The sequence below is a fragment of the Daphnia magna genome, linkage group LG5 (genome assembly GCF_020631705.1).
Source record: "Daphnia magna isolate NIES linkage group LG5, ASM2063170v1.1, whole genome shotgun sequence".
Classification (NCBI taxonomy): domain Eukaryota; kingdom Metazoa; phylum Arthropoda; class Branchiopoda; order Diplostraca; family Daphniidae; genus Daphnia; species Daphnia magna.
In genome coordinates, this window is record NC_059186.1 from 7,696,031 (window position 1) to 7,717,696 (window position 21,666).

A 21,666-nucleotide genomic window follows, 5' to 3' on the forward strand; every position below is an offset into this window, starting at 1 on the left:
TGAAATTGTTCTCAACAACAACAACAACAAAACAAGGAAAAAAACAAAAAAAACAAAACAACAGATGACCTCGTGAATGTTGGAAATCACGTAGACGAAATGCGTCAGTTGGGAGAACGGAATTACATTTTGTTTTTGTTTTCTCTCAAAAAGTTAGGAAAACATCACATACGCCTATTTAAATTAGTATAAGAAAAAAAAAAAACACAACACACAGAAGGATATGAGACATGTGTGTGTGTGTGGGCGTCGGTATGGAACTCGGAAGACATCCGCTGTTGTTCTTGCCCCAACGGCTTGCTGCTCCAGCCATTCAAACATGTATTGCGTTCTCAAGACCACGCAAAGTTTTCAACAAAAAGCGGATATAAATACAACGCCACGCCTTCCCGTTTCCGGTTCCGGTCGTTGGCAACAAACTCTAAATAGATCTCCCTACATAGAAATGGCTCTCTTTTTTTTTTTTTTTTTTTAATACCGTGCTGTATATACATCCCCCTGGAGCGTAGGATGGACACGATGCCTCCCGAAAAAAAAAAGGAAAAAAAAAAAGAGTGTGTCGGTTAGAACGAGGTTTTTGGGGGGGTTGGGTGGAGAAGAAATGGCGGTTGCCTAAGATACACAGGAAAAAGCCTATTTCACTTCCGTTTAGATTATTTATTTTACTTCCCCTCTCTCTCTTTTGGTCTGCTTTTCTTCCAGCTTTTTTATCTATTTGGCAATGTTTTGTGAAAAAAAAAAATATATATACATAACCGCTGGGCGGCGTTTGTGAATGAAATTGGGTCGGGCCAGCAAAGAATGGAGAAGGATGAATGAAAATCCATTCCCTCTCCGTTTTCCCATAGGGGAAGGAAGGGGAGGTATATATCTTTGTGAATGAGGGCCCTCCACTATCCCGCGGCTCAATGAAAAGCGGGGCTGGGAAGATATATATATATAAAAAAAGAAAAAGAAAAAGAAGAATGAATCATAAAAATCTTCCAACGGTTTCTTACGTTCGGGTTGGCCATGGCGGAAACAACCCAAGTTCTTGTTTCAATATCCGGCCTACACGTTTGATCGACGTCCGATTCTCAACGGACTTTGGTACTAGTACAACTTTGTCCAACATTGGCCACATTCGCATTTAATGAGAAGAACTTAGTAGATTATTATTATTTCAAAAATAAAAAAAAAAAAAAAGGTTTATTCCCTTTTTTATAGTTGGTGGCGTGGGCGTCGATCGAACGGGATCCAGCTTTCGTTACCATGGCAACATCTTGTTATAAGACCCCTACAGAATAAGGCACACACCACACACGTACGCAAAAATCGTTCGGGAGTGGTGCGGGGGAGGCTAGTTTTCCTTTGTTATGGAGATGACATAAGAACGAAGACCTATATATGTGTGCCAAGTCATTAAATGAACGTGCCCTTTAGAAGAAGAAGAAGAAAAAGAATCGATAAAGCCTGCCAACCAAAACAAAAAAAAAAAACGATAGAACCAGTTTTCGGATGGGAAATTGGATTGGTTATTAGGCCACCGGAAGTATTGATTGGATTGACGAGCGGCAAGAAGAAGAAAGAAAAAAAGAAGAAAAAGAATTCCATTAGGATGGTGACGTCACAAATCGATCACGATGATACCGTGTAGGAGTTGTCTCATGAGGAACTAAAATAAGCAATGACGTCATTGTCGACACACAGGCAAAAAAAGACAAAAAATCTTTTGTTTAATGATGAACCAGTACACGATCAAGCCAAGAAATGTAATAATTAAAAGATTAAGAAAAAAACAAACAAACAAATCTATCCAATAAAAAGGAGGGGAGGGGGGGGATAGAAGTAGGCCATCCATTTCTTTCTTCTTTTTTTTTTTTGAAAAATAAACAAATAAGAGACACACACAAGAAAGAAAAGCAAAAAAAAAAAATTTAAAATTAAAAAAAAAATAATAGGAGCACATTTTTTTTAATATTCATCGCCGATGACGCCATCCGAATCGGACATGTCCTCCATAGCGACTTCTTCGTAATCTTTTTCGAGCGCGGCTAAATCCTCGCGAGCTTCAGAGAATTCACCTTCTTCCATACCTTCGCCCACGTACCTGAAAAAAAACAACAACAGATCAAACATAATTTTTTGTTTTTTTAAATGATGAATATTCAATCAGCTAACATGTAAATAACTACGTTGTTTTTAAAAAAGAGATTAGGCGGGCGTGAGAACTCGTGCAAGCCTCTTTGCTCATTCAGAAACTCTAGCAAGTCACATCCGACATATTTGTTTTTTTTAAGAGCTGGGCAACCCAGTTAACATCCGTCTGACGTCAATACCGGCCCAACTCGGAGGCGGCCATTCAAACGTGTACGACAAATAAAACATGTGTTTGTGGGAAAGCAGACACACGTTCACCGAGTGGATCGTGAAATTTGCGACTATTTTGGGCTGGATGTAATGAAAGAGTACGTCATCGTCGCCACGGAGATGTTCCGCATGCAAAAATCCAACCCGGTGATAGCGATCTATTTGCAGATGTCGACAACGCTTTTTATAGATGTTTGAATTTGATCGACACTTGGACGCTCTCGTGACGCAGGAAAAAATGAAAAAAATAAACAAAAAACGTCATCAAATCAGGTAGAACGATGTCTCTCTCTACGTTATTGTTGCGTCTTCGTTATAGCCGGACAACTGCATGCAAAAGAGACTTGCCTCTTTTGTATGCAGATCTAAAAAATAGAGCAAAAACGATCGAGAAAAACAAGAGCAAACAACAAAGATGTGGTTTACCAATGAACGAAAGCTCGCTTTGTGTAGAGTAAATCGAATTTGTGATTGAGACGGCCCCAGGCCTCCACAATGGCAGTGGTGTTGGATATCATGCAAACGGAGCGCTGCATAGCGGCCAAATCGCCGCCGGGAACGATGGTTGGCGCTTGATAGTTGATGCCCACCTTTGTTTTGTTATTAATAACGAATGAATTAGATGCGGAAATATGACAATGTTGGTCGCTACATGCAGTTTTTCTCATTGAAAAAAGAGAGGGACGGTACTTTGAAACCAGTAGGACACCAGTCGACGAACTGGATCGTTCGCTTGCTCTTCATGGATGCGATGGCTCCATTGACGTCTTTGGGTACGACATCGCCGCGGTACAGCAAACACACGGCCATGTATTTTCCTTTACGCGGGTCGCACTGTTTGAAAGATAAAAAACAAAAGAAATCGATAAAAAAACAAAAAAAAAAAAAAATTTAGTTAAAGAAGAGAGGCAACATTTTACCTTGACCATCTGGTTGTTGGGTTCAAAACAAGCGGACGTGATTTCAGCCACGCTCAATTGTTCGTGATAGGCTTTCTCGGCCGAGAGCATAGGGGCGTAAGTGACCAATGGGAAATGAATTCTCGGATAAGGCACCAAATTGGTCTGCAAATTCCGAAAATAAAGTTTTTATTTGAAATTGAAAAATAAAAAAAAAATAAAAAAAAATTAAAAAAATAACCTGGAATTCAGTCAGATCGACGTTGAGAGCACCTTCGAAACGCAGCGAAGCCGTAATGGACGAAACGATTTGTCCAATCAAACGGTTCAAATTGGTGTAGGTGGGCCGTTCGATGGACAAATTACGACGGCAAATGTCGTAAATGGCTTCGTTATCCACCATAAAAGCGCAATCGGAGTGTTCCAGCGTTGTGTGCGTCGTCAAAATGGAATTGTAAGGTTCCACGACGGCCGTCGACACCTTTCATCGTCATAAAATGTGTTTTTAAAACATACCAAATCAAAAATCCCAAAAAAAAAAAAAAATTGTCAAATCGAAATCAAAACAAACCTGGGGCGCAGGATAGACGCAAAACTGGAGTTTGCTCTTCTTTCCATAGTCGACCGATAGGCGTTCCATGAGCAACGAGGTGAATCCCGATCCAGATCCGCCTCCGAACGAGTGAAAGACTAAAAAGCCCTGAAGGCCGACGCAGTTCTCGACCAATCGGCGGATGCGATCCGACACAACATCGGCAATCTCTCGACCGACCGTGTAATGACCTCGGGCGTAATTGTTAGCTGCATCTTCTTTGCCCGTTATCAATTGATCCGGATGGAACAGCTGACGGTAGGTACCCGTGCGAACCGTATCTTCATTGAAGTAAGAAAATGTTTAGTTTGTTATTCTTCTTTTTTGAAATCAAAATAAAGACAAATAAAAGAATGGCGTTGGACGGCCATCTTTGATGATACTCACCAACGACGGACGGTTCCAAATCGACGAAAAGCGCTCTGGGCACTTGTTTATTGCTGGCCGTCTCGCTGAAAAACGTTCCAAACGTGCTGGGCGAATTACTTCCGCCGCTCGCTTGAGGTGGACCTAATTTAGATTTTATTGTTGAATGCAGCAATTCCACAGCAAAATACACACACACACACAAAAGAAAGAGGGGAAAAAAAAACAAAAGAAAAAAAACTTACGTGTCTCGGAGAGGATGCCATCGGGCCGTATTCCTATTAGATCAATTAAATTATGTAAAGATGGTAAAATCACAGCACAATTGGATTTTTTTCATATTAAACAAAAGAAATATATTGGAAATATTAACACGGGCACCGGAAATTCCGTCACTCACCGTGTTCCAGGCAATACAGTTCTGAAAAAAGAAAAGAAAATGTCAATCAAATCATTAAATAGTTAATTTAAAAAATTTAAGATTTTAAAGATTTAGTTTACCCCAGCAAGAGTTGCCCATTTGGACGCCGGCCTGGCCAACATGGATGGAAATCACTTCGCGCTGCGTGTTGAAAAAGAAAACAAGGTCATTAATTGGTTAACACAAAATAATTCAATTTTAACACACACACACACACACACAAAATTAATTTCAACGCTAGAGTAAAAAGCCCAATAAAAACGCATGTAATTTCCAACCATTGAGGACAGGTGGTGGTGCGTCTTACCAACCACCCCCCCCTCCCAATCTTCGTGGAAGCGTGAAGCTCAATATCCCACCCTTCCTTTTTATCTATTCTTTTCTAACCAAAAGAAAAGAAAAGAACAGAAAAAAAAAACCCATTCCACGTGTGAAAATGAACAGAAAACTTTGGAAATAATGTTAAGTCTGATCGGTCAAGCGTAAATCGAGTCTTTGAGGTCTAAAGAAATTATGATTTTTTTTTTTTTAAACCTTCCCATCACCCCGAAACGCAAATTACCTCGGTAAAATATGCCGTTATTATCTGAACTAAAATATATTTAAAAAAAAAAATTAAATTATTAAGTTAATTTAAACAAAAAATTACTTACCATTTTGATTGATTTTCTTTTTTTTTTTGGGGGTGGAGGGGGATGGGGGTTAGTTAGTTAAATAGCAAATTAAAAAGTTAGCAGAGAGACGAACGAATGCGCACGATTCGAGAGGGCAGCCCGTTAGGACAATGGCTAGTTGCGCTGGACCTCTTTCGTCGCACGACCACTTCACTCTGAAGACGAAGGCTGGACCAGGCAGGTACTGGTGGCTGATAGAAGATGTTAATAAGGAAGTGTACCTTTCAAACAAACAAAAAATGTCTTTCTCTTCTTCGTGAGCTCGGAAGAAGTCTTACCGGTACAGGTGACTGCTAAAGCGCAACTGGAGCTACCGGCCAACGGACGCCATCGAGTTTATAGCCTCCGTCATCCTCCAGCGGGCAACACGTCCGAAAATTATATACACCAGCACTCCACCCCCACCTCATTCGTAATGTCTGCTGGCCTCTTTCGGGTTTTCCTTTTCTTCTTCTTCTTTTAGCTTTATACCTTTAAGAAAATTCAGTTATCGCTGCCATCGACTGGCAAGAACGACGAAAAATGGGAAGAAGAAGAAGAAGAAGAAGAACAAGAAGATTTTCATAACTTCCCAACATTTGAAATACAGGAATGTCCAGTGTCTCATTTGACTTTATCCCGACTGCCTTTTGCTTCTGCCTGCTACACAACAAGGTGATATCCAACCGGAACCGATGGCCAGACAGGTGCAACTGTTGTTCATCGAGACTCTCTTGTTTTGTGTGTTTCGCTTTCACCTTGGTTTAGTTAATAGTACGGTTGTTTTGTTTTTTTTTGGTTTTTTTCACGAGCCCCACGGGTAAAAACCTGTACACCATTAACGAGACTGCACGACATTCTCTTCGGTCACTAACGAAAAAAAAATTGATCCAACGTCGTGTACGTTTTTCTAAAACATTGAAATCCTGTGGAAATAAAAAAAAACGGTTTAAATCTATCAAGATTGAAGATAATTATTTTAGGTATTTTTTGTTTTTTAAGGGAAAGAATAGAGAACGAAAGGACGAGAAGACAACAACATAAAAAAAACATGCATGTCTGACCGGCACGAATGCGACGACGCTGAATTTCCGCTCGACCATTGGAGCGTAACCCACAGAGAAAACGAAATAAGCTCAGTGGCCCCGGCGTCGGTACGTGAATGCGGGCTGGAAAAGAGCTGAACTGGAAAAAAAAAATGTTTCCAGAAAGGACAGAAAAAGAGAAGAAGAAAAAGAAAAAAGAATGTTTTTTTTTTTTCTTTTCTTCCAAGGACAACAAGTGCCGAAAAACCACCAAGGACCTGGGCGTGATGGTCCACTATCACGTTTGCTCGTTCTCACCTAAAAAAAAAAAGAAAGACAAAAAAATCCAGTTGATTTCGGCAACGCGTAGTAGACGTCAAAGAAAATTGAACATTTGATACTGTAAATCACCTGTTATTTGGACACGAGTAGAACGGACGCATCTGTGGGTGGATATAGGAAGAAGATATGCGCAGCAAACGGCATTAGTAAGAGGAAACATGTCGAAACTGTATTACGTCATTCCCACAATTCTTTTACAAGGAAAGGGGATCGATTGAAAGACGGCGTTTGCTTCGTCACATCTTTTCCCCCTGCCCCCACAATGTTAAATGGCTTCTCTCTTTTTTTAGGGGGTGAGAAAAGAGTGAAGCAATTTTGAAGGGGAAAAGAAAAAAGGAAAGAAAATGGCGCCGATTATGTGAGCAAAGAATGAGCTTCCATTAACCCAAAAAAAATAAAAAAAAATAGAAATGATGAATGGAATGCACATGTTCGCTGGTACACATTAGCCACGTAATCACGTTTGACAATAAAGCCAGCAGAAATACTTGTTACGCCTCCCGTTATTCTTTTGCAAGAAAAAAATTCAGGTAACTTTTCGAAGAGAAAAAGGTCGATGTTGTTAGATTTAAATGGCAATATTTTGTTGTTTTTCCTTTTTTTTTTTTTTTGTGTGGCAGTTTTTGAAAACCAAAAAAAAAAAAAGAAGATTATTTCCTAGCAAAATCACTTTGAGCAGCAGATGCCGAAACAAGAGAATGGAGGAAGAAAAACAAAATTAAATAAAAATACAGAGATTTTTAGGGCGGCTGGTTTGGACGAAAAGATAGGCTACCACTTTAATTGACATGAAGCTTTTCGATTTTCTCTGAGACGACATCTAGAGTGGTGGCCGCCACATCCATCACTCGGCGTTCCAGGTTCTCCGCTGAACGTGAACGTGGAAAATTCATATTACATTCAGAATGATCCTGTCCGTGAAGATTGTGATTAACAAATAACAATATTTAAATTTAAGCAAAACACAACTTACTAAAGCTTTGGAAAAGCCCTCCCCAATGGCCATGCACCGCAGAGCGTCGCTCATGTCTCTCATTCTCGGCTCGCTTGTCGCCGCAACCGGACTAGTATCTATGATAGGGGGTAATCTAACATCGGATTCTTCCTGCAAGTAAGCACTGATGGTCCGTATTCTGGAACAATGGCCCATGTTTAACAGCTTGGGTCGAGGGATACGATAGGGTCGCCAACTGTTTCGATCTCTCATTCGCTCAGAGTACCGGTCGTTGTGCTGGCTACTGCTACTATCTGGTCCTGAAAGCATGCGCTGTCTGCCTTTCATGCTAATCCGGCGGCCTCCCACTCGGTTATCCCATTCACATCTCAGAGGTAGAGGATCTTCCCTGTTACAAGCAAAAAAAAACAGGTCAATCAATTGAAAGTAAGATGTTTATTCCTGAGACTCTGTCTCAAGTGTCTAGATATTTTTCTGAAAACACCTGCTAACTTAAAACGCTTACATTAACAGATCATCTTTTGTCTCGTGGAAATTTCTCTACAAAAAGAAAGCACAGAAACTTGATTACCTAATCCTGAATTGCTCATAAGGCAACTGAGGTGATACAGGAGAGTTTGGTGGTTGTTGAGGTGGATCTTTCACGTACTCTGTATCCACTCTTAGCGGAAATGCAGGCACAACATTATTAGAACTAATTGAGGTAGGGTTATTGATCCACATAGGTGGACTTTGCTCAAAGCAAATTTTAGGTTCATTATGTCTCCTAGTTTTCTGGTTGTTTTCTTGCTTATTTGTTGCCCCGTTGAGGGCATCAAGCTCAAGCAGGGCTGCGTCGAGATCAAGGACCTGCCCAGGTTTACAGGCCACACACTTGCTCTTGCTTTTAGAACAACGGCACAAACCACCTGGCTTATCCATGGTTACGTATTTCAACAACTAGACGAAAAACAAAAAGAAAAACAGTTTACTGTTGTGCCGGCATTGTTAAGCCACGATCAGACAAAAGCAAAAAAAGTAGGCCATTCAAAACAAGGCTGGGCACGTCGGGCTGAAACATAAAAATTTCACTAAAGCTATTTCCGGACCCTCAGAAACAACCCAATAATTTGCTTTGGCTATTACAGTACTGAATTTACCTCAAGAATCCATTCCAAAAATTAAAATTTTTTGCTCGCATAATCTTGCGGGAAACAACGCGATTGTTTATAGTTTTGGCTTTGTTGACAGATTGTACCAATGCAGTGTGCCGTGCGTATGTGACTCGCGCCGTGTCCGCTTTGTAGACACGTGTCTGTTGCGTGCTTACGTGAGAAAATTAGCATTAGTAAGAGCCATCTAACGGTCTGTTAATGCCCTAAAACAAAGTAAACAAAAAGTTGTGTAAATATTGCAGATCAACTTGGCCTCTTTCATGGACCACTGATGTAAATCCATTATTTACAATTGACTTAAAACATCGCTAAACGTCAAGTAATACGAAAATTTACGATTCCTAAGTATGATATATCACTGTAGGTTTACTGTTTGAGCTCAGAATAACAGATTACGATTGCTTTCGAAAATGAATCAGGCATTTACTATATTTCTTTTCCTTCATTGGACGCGTGTAACACAGTATTTAATGTTATGCAGTATTTAACAAGGAGTCTTTCTTTCATTTCCTTCTACTTCATCGTAAATACAACAGCCTGTTGTCTGATCAAGAAGTTGTCCCACGTTTTTCTCCGAACCATAGGTCAAATTTGTTACGGCATGCAAATTAACTTCCTCAAGCATCGAAGGTGTTTTATAGGATTCCAAAGCCACCGACTGATATGTGTGTAACTCCACAGACACTACACCATTATCATCGATTGCATTCTCCGAAGCTGAGAAATCTGAATCGTTGCTTGTATGACTCGGGCTTCGTTTCGCTTTTCGGTTTCCACTGATGGTGGCGTAAAGGTGTGGCTCTTCCGGCTGTTTACTTGCGTCCAACACTTCAACGTTTATTTTGGCCACTCGCTTCTTTTTACGTTTTTCCGTTAAGACTTTTCGCGTCTTCCTAACTTTTTTCCGCGTCCATTTGAAACAGCGCCAGATACTCCGTTTGTCCATTTTTGAAATCCTGTTCACGTAGAAATAATAATTGGGTCGTACAAAAATTGTTTATTGTAACTTGATTGATCGCTTTATTACTTTTCTCTGAGGAGCCACACCGTGACGAATACGACGACAATGACAAATGATAACGATGATAAAACAAGGGCCGAAGACGCTTTGCTATCAATTTCACCTTCAGGCGCGGTAAAAAATCAATTAAAAATTAATTTAAAAAACATAACAAATAATTGTTTGTACAATATTTACTTTGGCTTAGCGTCATTGTGTCGGACTAATGCACACATTAAAAGACCATGGAGAAGTGAAGAATGTTCCATGTAACAAGTGATTTTTGTTACCGAGTAACTTGAACTACACCGAGGTTCGATAAGCATAGGGGTTAACCTCATTACTTCCGCAAACGATTACTGTCACCACTTCCGTGAATTTAATATATTTTTTTTTTTTACTTTTTTGCAAAATGATATTTAAAACCTAATCGGTGCGACTTTAGTCAACACCTTAAAAATCCAATGCTGATTCAATCAGGTTACGATGATAATTAGTTTTCTCCATCGGCAACTGTTAAAGTATGAGCAATAAAAAAATGCAAACAACAGTTTCAATTCAAATTTAATCGTATCAAATGTATTAAGGCATCGCTTGTGGCCGAAGACCAGCTCCGGTTGCGTGTACAATGAAAAAGCGCATTTGTTTACGAGCGAACATTTAGACAAAAACATGCATAGATCATCAAAGGTAAAACGGCCATTGACCAACCTGTCGTCAACAGCTTCAGGTTGTGGCATTATGTAATTATGTATATATGTAAATGACGATGAAAATGAGGATGAAGCTTCTTGGTTTCCCAAAGAACAGCCCTTGAAAGTTTAATGTTTGAACTGGTAGTTATCGTTATTGTCGTTGACGTTGTAATACGCCGAAGACTCGTCTGAAATGGAACAAACATTGATCGTGATTAAACGCAATACTTTTGAAAATCTAGTGCTGGGGGCATTCTTACCGCATTGAACGTTGTGCCACCAATCACACACGCGAACCTTCTGATTAAAGATGGTGCCGTTCGGACAGAGGAATGAATTTTTGGCGCGACTCGCTTGGCAGACGTGAAATACCTGAGAAATGAATCACCGTTAGAACTCACATTTCTTAATAATCGAAAGACTAAAATAGCGGGAATTGAAACCTGGCATCGGGTATACGGATCGGCATAATAGGCCGGATGATGGGTGTCTATCGAGTCCACCAGTTCGCATTTGAATTTCAAATCATTGGGAATCGCGTGTAGTATGGGATAATCAACACCCGGGATGCCCTTGACTCCCGCAAAATCCCCTTCTGACGAATGATCATGATCTGTTGGATCTTCTTGAAATTGATGGATCCGTCCGTTTTGTATCAACGGCTCTTCGTAACCAGGAGGTGCTTGAAGATACGAAGGCTTTTCTCGATCATTGTACAGCGATTCATTTTGTTGTTGATGAAACGTTTCTCTTAACACGTGATCGTTGTAATCGTGACGCGTTCGATGGTACGTTTCATCTTCTACATCCTTTTGCCTAACAGTTTCTCTGAATCTTTCATCAACTGGCTCGTGTTGCTGCTCGTACGATGGAATCGAATAATGTGTCAGACTTCGATTGAGTCTCTGATTCTCGCGGTAGCGTCCGTCTGATGTCGGCCGGTAGCGTACGATCCTTTCAGAAGAAACAGGTTCCTCCGGTTGTTGAGGTTGAATGTTGCTGGTAAAGGGACGACTGCTTGGAAACTGCTGTTGATTGGGGAACAGAGGATTGACGGACCAAGTGTCACCCGAAGGCAAATGATGGCTTCCAAACGAATCCGAGGTAGTCGAAGAAGATTGCGATTGAGGAGGCGGCGGTGGAGGCGGAGTAGGTGGAGGAGCAGCTGGAGAAGCAAATTGATTTCCAAATGGATTCGGTAGCGGTGCGGGAAACTGTAAAAATCGAGGCGGAGGCGATGGATAAATGGCCTGAGTCACTTGGTACGCTCTCACCGGACCGACAGGTAAGAACGAAGCCGGAATATTCGATTGTTGTTCTGACTGATGTTGCGGCCGTTGTTCCGGCACGTCCCGTTCAGCCTCTTGTTCATCTTTATCTATCGCTTGGTTTTCATAGTTTCCCACGTTTGTTTTCGGCTCGGACGAGAGCGATCTAGGTTGACTGTTGCGTCCTGGAGGCCGGTAAAGGTTTTCGTTCCGCTCAGATTCCGCCGTAGCTAAGCCGTAAGGCCGGACGGTAACTGTGATCGGCTTTTCCGACACCACGTACGCTGTTTCTTTGACAGGTTTCTCCATTCGCAGGGCGGCCACTTCTGGTCGATCACACGGTTTGTACGGTGGCTGTTCACTGACTGGAATGACGTTTTCATGTCGATAGTCGGCCATTTCCAAGTCGTCCCTCACTGGCCAGCTGATGATGTAGGGTTTCTCCGACACCGTTTGTTGAAGTTGACGTGGTTCTTTAGGTTGAAAAGGTTCGTTTGTTTGTTGCTGATATGCGTGTTTAGGTTGATTAGCTTGGTAGGACTTGTAAAGTGGAATAGATTGCTGAATTTGCTGGCCGGAATTCGATGGAGGAGCTGCATCGGGATAACGTCGTCCCGTATTTACTTCAGCTAAATGAGGTGAATAAGGTTTTTGTGTCACTTCAGTATCATAAGAAGGACGATAAGTCAGATAAGGATTGACTTTAAGCGGCACTTCTTCTTTTTGATAATAAGGTTTGCCAACGATCAAACTCGATCCAGCGTAGCTCGGACGTGCTCTGTCATTGATTTGCGTTCCGGTGTTATCGACGATAAAAGTCCCTTCAACTACATGCGATTTCTGAGTAGTCGGTTGAAGGTATCCGCGCGGAGGATCTCCTTGAAACGTTTCCCCTTTATCCCTGACGCCTTGCAGCCGTTCGTAAGTTCTGATGTAAGGATTCTCCGTAACGGCCGGTTCAACCGACTGGACTGGCCGGCTGGACACAGTTTGCTGCGCATTCCGTTCAGGTGGATACGGTAGTTCTTTGACGGACGGGTGGCCAACCGAAACGAGTCGTGTGTACGTGTTGATTTCTTCCAACTTGCGCATATCTTCAGTCATTCGGCTTGCCTCTAGCCGTGGCGGATGCCTGGCAGGTGGCGTTTCTTCTTCTTGCCGACGGCCGTGAAGAAGAACAGCTGATACAACGAATAGTTAAGAAAGGGTGTGAGAAAAAAAAAAAATGGATGATGATTATACCGTAAGATGTTATGATTACCTGTAGTTGAAGGAGGTTTATAATCTTCCACGGGAGGCACATAAATTCTGGGCGGAGGCGACGCCGCCGGCGGCATGTATTCTAAATGCGGAGGCTCGTACGTAACTGGAGGAGATGGAATGGAAGACGAGGTCGGTTGGTATGCGATTCTCAAACGCGGGTAAGTTCCACGACCGGTCAAATAAGCAGATGGCGGCTGATATTCTTTCTCCGGTGGCGTGTAAATTAGTTCGGGCCTCTTGTATTTCTCTTCGCCGTAAATCGGCGGGGGTGTGGTCTTATAAACGGATCTCCTGTCTTCATCCGAATCGGGTCGGGGAGTTGCAACGTCGGGATGCCGATGACGCACCCGATCCGGCCGAGTTTCGGAATGGCCGGATGGGCTGCTGTCAGTGTATCTCTGTTGCTCTGGCTTATGGCCAGGTGAAGGATAAGAGGCTTCAAACTCCAAATACGATGGCCGAGAATCAGCCGGTGGCAAAGGGCTGTGTGCCGATGATGATGGAAGTCGCTGGCCGTACGCTGACGGAGGCAGCCGGACCGAATCCGTTGATTCTTCGTTCAATTTGACGGGCGCCGAATGTTGGACGGCCGAATTTGAATAATCACTTCTGGAGGGGATTCTGCGCGCTTTAGGCAAGACCTCCTCAAAGCGTGTGGCACCTGGAATTTTGGTCTGTCTCAAGCGTTCCAGCTGTTTGCTTTTTTCCGCTTCGTACTTTTCGTGCCGCCTTTCCGTCTCTTCGTCCGTTTCAGATTGCGGTTGAGCATTTGACTCGCTTTGCGGCATTCTCTGCCGTGTTTTCGCTAGCTGGGCTGATTCTTCCGCTTTGCGCTGATCACTCGCCTCTAACTGTTGCTGTTCTCGTTGTTCTTTTGTTTGCAACAAAATCGGCTCTGGCGACGCACGTTGCATTTCATGATGGCTTCCCTTTTTCGGCACGTGTATCCTCGGTCGAACGTGCCTCTCTTGCGAATTGCGAGTCCCGCTGTTGACACTTGCGGCCGGATCGTTCATGTCAAAATACGCGATTTTATCCGGTTTAGCGGCAACCTTCCGAATGGAAGATTCTTCCTTTAAATGTTCGATTTCGGGCCGTTCTGACGAATCGTGTGGGTCGGGAACGGACTCCGGAGTTGCCTGGATCACTTCCTTTGATGGAATTTCAGGGATGGTGGTGGTCGATTCAGTTGTAGATGTCACTGACAGTTGACTGTTTCCCTCTTTGGTTGGCTGTTGACGGTTGTTTTCGTTTGATGCGTTGCTCTGCCATCGAGTGGGTTTACGATCCAAACGAAGGACTTTCGTCGTCGTGGATTTCGATGTGGTCGTCGTAATGGCGCCGCTACGGACGCGAGAAATGGGTCGAAGCGGATCTTTTGTCATTTTAGGAGTTAGAGTTGTCGTCGTTGGTTCGTGCGTGGACGTTTGTTGACGGTTGTTGACGCGCAATCGATTGCGCTTGGTAGGACGAATGAAGCTGTCAATAACTTCAGTTACGGGTTGCACCTGGTGCCACGTTTTCGTTCTTCGAGAACTGTCGGCCAGTTCTTCTACTTTCACTTCCGGTGATTGAGTCGTGGTCGCCGATGACGCAAAACTGTTCTTTTTCGATGGAGATGTTCTTTTCTTTGCTGGTTTGTAAATCATTGTGTGGCGATGTGATGTCTTGGTTTTTAATCGTCGCGTTTTGTTTTGTCCCATGTCTGCCACTACAAACAGGTCGGGTTTCTCCATTCCACTTTGCATGACGCTAACTTTTTTATATTTAATGGTTCCACCAGCTCGACGCCGACTGCTTCGAACGCCAAGCGCAGAATGCCGATTAGCCACCTCCTCTTCACTGTTGAATTGACTCTGTGCATTGGAGTCAAACCCATGGGCGGTAGAGACAATAAAAAATAAAATTGCCGTGCCAATAAACGTCCAGATCCCTAAAAAAAAAAACGTATTTTAACATGTAAAAAGTTATTGCATCGACCGGGAATCGAACCCGGGCCGCCCGCGTGGCAGGCGAGCATTCTACCACTGAACCATCGATGCTTGTACATGGTTTCAAAATTATGACTATAAATATCATATTCCCGAAAGCAACAATTTATGAACAAATGACTCACCAAGGGCCATGTATCGTGCCATTGTAGATGCAGCAAATGGGTTATCCAATTCTAGCGCGTGCCTCGTTGATTGGAACCGTTACGAACCACTGATTATAGAAGAGATGATAAAGAAAAAAATATATATATATTATTTTTTTTGAAAGGGGGTCGCATCGAACGGTATACGTTGCCCAGTGCCGTAAGGAATCAAGTCCATGAATGTCTTCTCTACCGCACTCTTAAAGTTCGCTTACTATATTATTCCTTACAAATGTTACCACATCTATCCCTAGCTCCATTAATCCCTACAAAGAGAGAGTCAATCATCTTCAATTCGCTGTTTTCAGATCATATCTAACAAGCCGTATCAAAAGAAAAGAAACAGTCTACTCTGAAAACGAGTCCTATTTTAACGATGTCTTTTTTTTCTCTCATGACAAATATATGTAATAAAGTAACGTGCGAAAAAGTCAAATCGCCTGGAAAATGTGACACACATTCGTTTTTGAAAATGTCTTTTAAAATAACGTCAGTTAACAAAGGCCTTAGAACGTCAAAGAAATTGTGTCAAACAAAACGTTGAAAGCGATTGTGCTGTAACACGAAATTGGTGATCGAACACTTGGCAAGAGTTATTCCACACAGTAAACAAAATTATTACCCCCAAAAAAAAAAAAAAACGTGAAAATTCGGGAGATCTGAAACAAAACACGGTAGGCGATGGATCAATAGCGTGCGAATGCCATGCTGGCGGAAAACGTACAGACACTACAGAGAGACTAAGTTGGTCACAACAGTTCGGTGTGTTCAGAGCCCGAAACAAGATAATCTTTCCTGCACGGCGAACGGGAATACACTGACCGTACGGGACTGAAACGCGGCATGATTTTGTGTCGTAGCCATCTGGTCTTTATTTCTTGTTCTTTTTAAAATTCTTTCCCTGAAAGAAGATGGTATACATCTAAAAGCTAGCTTTCTCTCCCCTATACGTCGTTTTTTTTTTTTTCTTCTTCTTTTTTCGTGATGGTTCGATTTTGTCGCACGACTTGCTGCTGCAAACCATCGCAAACTGCTTCTTCCCCAGTTAATATGTCTTTTCCTGTACGTGCATGCCGATCTATAGGCGATGGTATATAAAGAAGAAAAACCCAATAACCATGGCTATAAGAATTTTTTTTCATTACGTACATATTAAGAAGATTCACGAAGCTCCTAAAAATAGAAGTAAAAACAAAAAAAAAAGGGGAAGCTATAAAATAGTTTGTTCGCTTGTGATTACTCGTAGAATCGGAGCACGAAAGAATCTGTGCTATAGCGAAAACGTTTGAATTCTATATAGCATATACCTACTGCTTAACAAACCAAAAAAAAAAAAACACAAAATTAAATAAACTAGATGAACAATGAAATACATTCGGTTGTATTTAATAGCGATTAAGTCATGCCCGACTTGCCAGCACTGTTATAGAAGAGAAGGCATATTCGTCTCGGGTCAAGCGCCTTATGGATTCCAAGAGTTTCCAGTATATACCGATATGTTATTTCGTGTTGTTTTTTTAATGATGTTAATGTCCGGGTACAGATGGAGAAACTTAACTTATTATTTCGACGTCACATCAGCGCTGGCGTGAGTGTCATCTCTCGTGCTTTCTAACAAATCCGAGAGTCAAATAATATAATAGCGTCGTTATGTTTTCCTCATTTATTTTCCTGTCCTCGTCATATTCCCTCTTTGCTGTGGTTTTGCATTTTTTTTTTTTTTCATCAATTATTTAATAGTCAAAGCCTCGGGCCCACCGTGATTTCTGCTATCCAATATTTTCCCTGTTGCAGATCATCTTTATCCTTTTCTTTTCCTTGCAAACAAAAAAAAACTCTCGTTGCTATTTTCTTTAAGAACATCTGTGTTGAGTCTATAGCTGTCGCCTCCATTTTCAAGTTTTTACCGGCTTTCTTGGCGTTTAGTATTTTCTTTTTTTGTTCTCATGCGGAAATTGGTTTTTGATAGACGAGAAAGTTCTCGATCAAAATTCTTCACTACATACAAAAAGGCAAAAACTTTGACCGAGTTAATAGCATTCAATCAGCATCAGATGGAGTCAATTTGATTGCAATCTTGTAGGTGATTTCGAGATCATTATCTCGGAAGAATGAAATGAATAAGAAATTGCGTCACCTAACCGCCCTATTATCGACACGGAACCAAACAAGAGACGCTTTCCATTAAAACGTTGTGAATTATTCACAGTTTTGCCTTGCTGAACATTTTGTCACGCACTTCTGGGTGATATGATTGGCTTTTCTACGCCGAGTTCTCAGCCGAAGCAGCGGCAGAGAAAGTACACGAAGATGCGTAATTACATGTATATAACCGCTCAGCCAATGTATACACATGAATTATACGATGACGGATGTCATGCGACAAAAGAAGAAAGTTTGTCAAAATTCTTTCCCTTCATACTAGAGAGTTTGAAACAAATTATATTACGTTTTACGTGTAATTGGTTTTTCTCCGGAAACCGACATCTTTTTACGCCTTGGTTATGTTATATATGTGATGTGCGTTCAATTCGAGGACTTGTACAACATGTGTGGAACAATGCTGTATATACCATTAAATATAGTCCATCGCTATACTATACACAAACAAGGCCTCGTAAAAAAAGAGAAAAAAAACCAACTTTGATTTCTACTTTTGCTTAAGATACGTCAGCATTGCACCTGTCCGGCCCTGCTAATGACGTCCATTTTGTTATGGGAGTTTTTTTTTTTTTTTTTTAAATTCAAAGAAAGTTCTCCTCTTTTGTTACAACAAAGGCAGAAAAAGAAAAAAAATGTGGCTTATGCTGTGCAGTGCAAGTTTTTTTTTTTTTCTCGAGTATTTGGGGCTGTCAACAATTTTATTTTCCTACATACCTCATTTTTTTTTCAGGGAGAGAGAGAAAAAAAAAACTAGAATAGGTTAATCTGAATCACACGAGTTAAAAAAAAAAATGCCGAAGGCTCCGTATCGTATTTGTAAAAAGAATTTGCTTGCGCTCTCCCCCCCGTGTCTTTTGTTGCTTTCTTTCTTATTTCACAGATAGCAAATCTTAAAAACATAAAAGACGACTGTATGTGTACATGTAAACCATTACGTGAAGTAGTTTTTAGTGTTTTGCCCTCAAATCGTGTTCGCTTGGTTTTCCCTTTTGATTATACGGCGGCCAGTTTATCCGAAACGTGTTATAGATGCCCACTTATATATACTTATACGTCTATGAATTGAAATACCAAACGTTATAGTTGTATACTATATATATACCCCATTGGTATACGATCAATGGCGATTAAACCGGATCTTAAACATAGTACTTCAAGCCATCCATCATAACAGTTTTCTTGTTCGTTTAATCCTTTGAGGGCTTTTTATTTCACTCAGCATAGTGTAATCAACTGAGCGATAGACGTTGATTGTCTGCCAGAAATGTCTAATTAGTCTTTGACACATTACCAAGTCCAGTATTTACGTCCCTATAAGTAATCAACAGTTGCGATTTGATTGGTGTCGTTACACTTTAAGACAAACGCCGAGATCCTTATCTAGTCTACACATGTGTTAGTCTATACAGCAAAGAATCAAACAAGCAAAAGCTATATATACAAGAAGGGTTTGTCCCATATGGTCATTTCCGGTCCATCAGTATACGCCGCTAGCAAAAAGCGCAACATTTGCGTGACACGAAACAATAACAAAATAAAATAAAAAATCGTGTGAACGGCTGATCCAAATCAGTGAAACTTGTAAGCAAGTCCAAGTGTTGAAATATCCACAACTTTGAAATAACATAAAACAAAAAAAAACCCTCACTTGACTTTAATAACAACAATTGGCGAAAATGGTTTCGAAAATTCGCTATCGATTAACTGATACGTTCCAGCGCTTTGTCTCGCCATTTAATTGCACGGTTAACGGACTTACAAAAGCATATCAACAAAGCAATTCAAGTAGAAGGTCCCATGTCCGTCGCCACAGTGAAACCGGGACGATGTAGGTTAGCAAGTCACGCGGGGATTACCTTTTGCTGCAAGTGGTCCGGTCATGATGACGCTCCAAGGCGAGAAAAAGGCGTGGACTCATCAGTCGCCCGAGCCGGTCATTGAATATGTTGGCCGCAAACCGGCCGCTATATGTACATGCACGCAATTTATTTTTTATTTTTTACAACCACCCGCATCGTACGTCACGCTGTTTTATTAATTAACGAGAGTTTTCATCTTCCATTTTTCACTGTCATTCCTATTTGCTGGCTGTCTCTTTCCTTTTTCTGGTAGATATAGTTATATGGAACGATTCCAGCTGCGTTTCGTCATTGACAGAATGAACACATCTTTTTAATGAAGTGAATTATGTACTGAAAGACAAAGAAGAAACACGTTGCCTTGTATAACCAGCAACAAACCGATCAGCACAAAGTCAACTGTATATAAAGAAAATGTATTATATTATATAGCATACATATATATATCTTTACTGCAGCGCTAGAAAGATTATACATATCCAGTTCAATCGGTCACTGGACCGGAAAAAACTTTTTCTCTAATTTCTTATTTAGCCGAACGTGAAAACAAAACCCCCCAAAAAACAGCAGAGTTAATGGCAAATAAATGTTGTAGCCGAGTCCAAACAAAACACACAATGATGAAGACATAATTCGATGTGCCCCATTCGTTAAATTTTCTTTGTCATATATCCAGGGCCGTACGTTATAGGAGGACACTATAATCTCCAATAAACTATGACAAAAGTCAATGAATTTTATTGCAGTGTATAGATGAGAGTTAAAACAACGGAAGAGCTTCCTTTGGGCGCCATCGTCAAAAATGTGCTGAGGAACATTCCGCCCTGTTAAGTTGAAACCAATGTGGGCTAACGTCTTCCGGATATGGCTGACTGAGCGAGCTAAAACTAGCTCTTTAATTGTCTGCAACTATGGTGGCAACTAAAGCAGGCTAAAGTGCGTTAGACGCAGTTTCGGGACAGCGGGGGAAATGCCAACTATAATATGTACAACTGTTCATTGTTCGATGTTCCAATTCGTCGAGCGCTAATTGAATCAGAAGTAGAATTTCTATTGCAGACTTTCACAGTTGATTATTAAACACGTATACCACAGTGTCCCTTATGCTCTTAATTTTTAAACAATGTAGAACACGTGCCGTAATAACGATAAGGTCTCCGGGGTCAGGATCGAATAGCCAATCAAACTTCAGCAGTTTCATGTATACGTTGCAATCCGCACAAAGAAATGTGTTTATTATCAAAGATAAATCTTGCATCAGATCAAGGTTTTCGTAAGCATAATTTTGGTGTAGACAGACACAATGGCAGAGAATGTAAACGGACTAATAAGGCTATGGATGTAGTTCACCGGAGAAAACAAAACAATCTCGTGTTATTCAGAAAAGAAAGAACCTGGAAAACCGTTATTATTCACGACGCATCCAATCTTTGCCACAGGTGACTGGTACGATGGCGTAAACAATTCTTGTCAGTGCCAGCTAAAAGCAAAGTTAGATACTTACACTCAGACAGCAACAGATGCCACAGCAGCTGACAGAAGGCCACCGTAATATTGCGGATTTGTTATTACAAGCAGGCCATCAGCTTATGTATACAGTTTCACCCGCCATAAGGTAATAAGACAGAACTGCGTCGATCTTTTAATGTTATGCTATAGGCAAGCAGCATGCGAATTCATATTTATTCACCAAATTTGAAAGTAATCGGTGCTTGCAGAAATTGTTAATCACAGGAAAAACATTTGTTCCAAGCTTCGCTATATAGATACAGACATTTAAAAAACTCGCTAGACGATCTGCTTGAATTTCTTGGCCTTAGAATATATTCTGTTTGATAGATGATATGATCTGCTGATAATAACGTGGCTATAGGATTTTGGACGGCCGCGAGATTTGCAGTCGGCTATTGTGTAACGCACGCCACATGTCTTGGTGTTAACGGGATGATCTGCATGGACTCCGCAAGCTCGTGGTTATGATGCGGTGGTATACAACCAGATGATTATTCAGTTATTTGATTACGTACTATACATTTTTCAAATGATGGGTGAGCAAGCAAAGACCATTAGACCTATCGTTGTAAGAAGTATAGACTACACATGCTGCAATTAAAGAAGAAATGCTCCTCCACGTCGGCTATATACCACCAGAATAAATCAGTCGGTTCTCAAGCTGAGCAAGGAACAGCAGCACATCTGCGTTAACATTTGGCTTTAACGATCATTTTCATTTTCACCAAGATTTATTTTAATATTCTTTGGAAAGAGAAACGAAAAAAACTGCTCGGTTGTGTTTTATTGAAAGTGAAGAGGACGCAAAGTAAAAGCAAATGAAGAAGACGCGTACAGTTCGATGCATCAAAGCGGAATTCCGACCGGACTTTGGGTCCACCTGTCTCGTTCCCTTTGTTAAACGGGAGAGAGCGTATACCAAGAGTATATGGACACAAGTGAAAGAACTTTCACGATGCCCAGTTACCCACTATGCTCATCTCTCTATACATCAGCATCTGTCCATTAAAGTG

At 41.3% G+C, this 21,666-nt stretch overlaps 4 protein-coding genes and 1 non-coding gene across 9 annotated transcripts; all 5 read right to left on the reverse strand.

Annotated features, from left to right (window-relative positions):
• Positions 1-1,684: 1,684 nt before the first annotated feature.
• On the reverse strand, positions 1,685-6,855 carry LOC116922863 (tubulin alpha-8 chain). Of its 3 annotated transcripts, none has more exons than XM_045174588.1 (13): positions 6,717-6,855; positions 6,345-6,623; positions 5,281-6,206; positions 4,708-4,768; positions 4,607-4,627; positions 4,452-4,484; positions 4,228-4,350; positions 3,820-4,121; positions 3,490-3,729; positions 3,270-3,413; positions 3,040-3,183; positions 2,776-2,939; positions 1,685-2,089 (listed from the first exon to the last, which is right to left on the reverse strand). In XM_045174588.1, the coding sequence occupies exons 3-13, from the start codon at positions 5,281-5,283 to the stop codon at positions 1,954-1,956; spliced, it is 1,371 nt and encodes a 456-aa protein (XP_045030523.1). In that variant the 5' UTR covers positions 5,284-6,206; positions 6,345-6,623; positions 6,717-6,855; the 3' UTR covers positions 1,685-1,953. The 3 variants fall into 3 exon arrangements, with proteins under 3 accessions (XP_045030523.1, XP_045030525.1, XP_045030524.1); XM_045174590.1 differs by having other exon boundaries at positions 5,281-5,492; positions 5,580-6,623; XM_045174589.1 differs by having other exon boundaries at positions 5,281-5,522; positions 5,580-6,623.
• On the reverse strand, positions 6,795-8,900 carry LOC123472673. The gene is made up of 4 exons (XM_045174591.1): positions 8,742-8,900; positions 8,174-8,541; positions 7,621-7,990; positions 6,795-7,558 (listed from the first exon to the last, which is right to left on the reverse strand). The coding sequence occupies exons 2-4, from the start codon at positions 8,521-8,523 to the stop codon at positions 7,427-7,429; spliced, it is 852 nt and encodes a 283-aa protein (XP_045030526.1). The 5' UTR covers positions 8,524-8,541; positions 8,742-8,900; the 3' UTR covers positions 6,795-7,426.
• A 258-nt stretch (positions 8,901-9,158) lies between these two features.
• LOC116923014 lies at positions 9,159-10,048 on the reverse strand. Its single transcript, XM_032929538.2, has 3 exons — positions 9,955-10,048; positions 9,784-9,880; positions 9,159-9,712 (listed from the first exon to the last, which is right to left on the reverse strand). The coding sequence occupies exons 1-3, from the start codon at positions 9,968-9,970 to the stop codon at positions 9,241-9,243; spliced, it is 585 nt and encodes a 194-aa protein (XP_032785429.2). The 5' UTR covers positions 9,971-10,048; the 3' UTR covers positions 9,159-9,240.
• A 265-nt stretch (positions 10,049-10,313) lies between these two features.
• LOC116922770 (bromodomain-containing protein 4) lies at positions 10,314-15,937 on the reverse strand. 3 transcript variants are annotated; one of them, XM_032929176.2, is made up of 6 exons: positions 15,742-15,937; positions 15,099-15,187; positions 12,981-14,915; positions 10,895-12,900; positions 10,712-10,823; positions 10,314-10,639 (listed from the first exon to the last, which is right to left on the reverse strand). In XM_032929176.2, the coding sequence occupies exons 2-6, from the start codon at positions 15,118-15,120 to the stop codon at positions 10,578-10,580; spliced, it is 4,137 nt and encodes a 1,378-aa protein (XP_032785067.2). In that variant the 5' UTR covers positions 15,121-15,187; positions 15,742-15,937; the 3' UTR covers positions 10,314-10,577. The 3 variants fall into 3 exon arrangements, with proteins under 3 accessions (XP_032785067.2, XP_045030522.1, XP_032785068.2); XM_045174587.1 differs by having other exon boundaries at positions 15,844-15,900; XM_032929177.2 differs by lacking the exon at positions 15,742-15,937 and adding an exon at positions 15,267-15,719.
• On the reverse strand, positions 14,954-15,024 carry Trnag-gcc. The gene has a single exon. It is a non-coding gene; the product is annotated as a tRNA-Gly (tRNA).
• Positions 15,938-21,666: the final 5,729 nt, after the last annotated feature.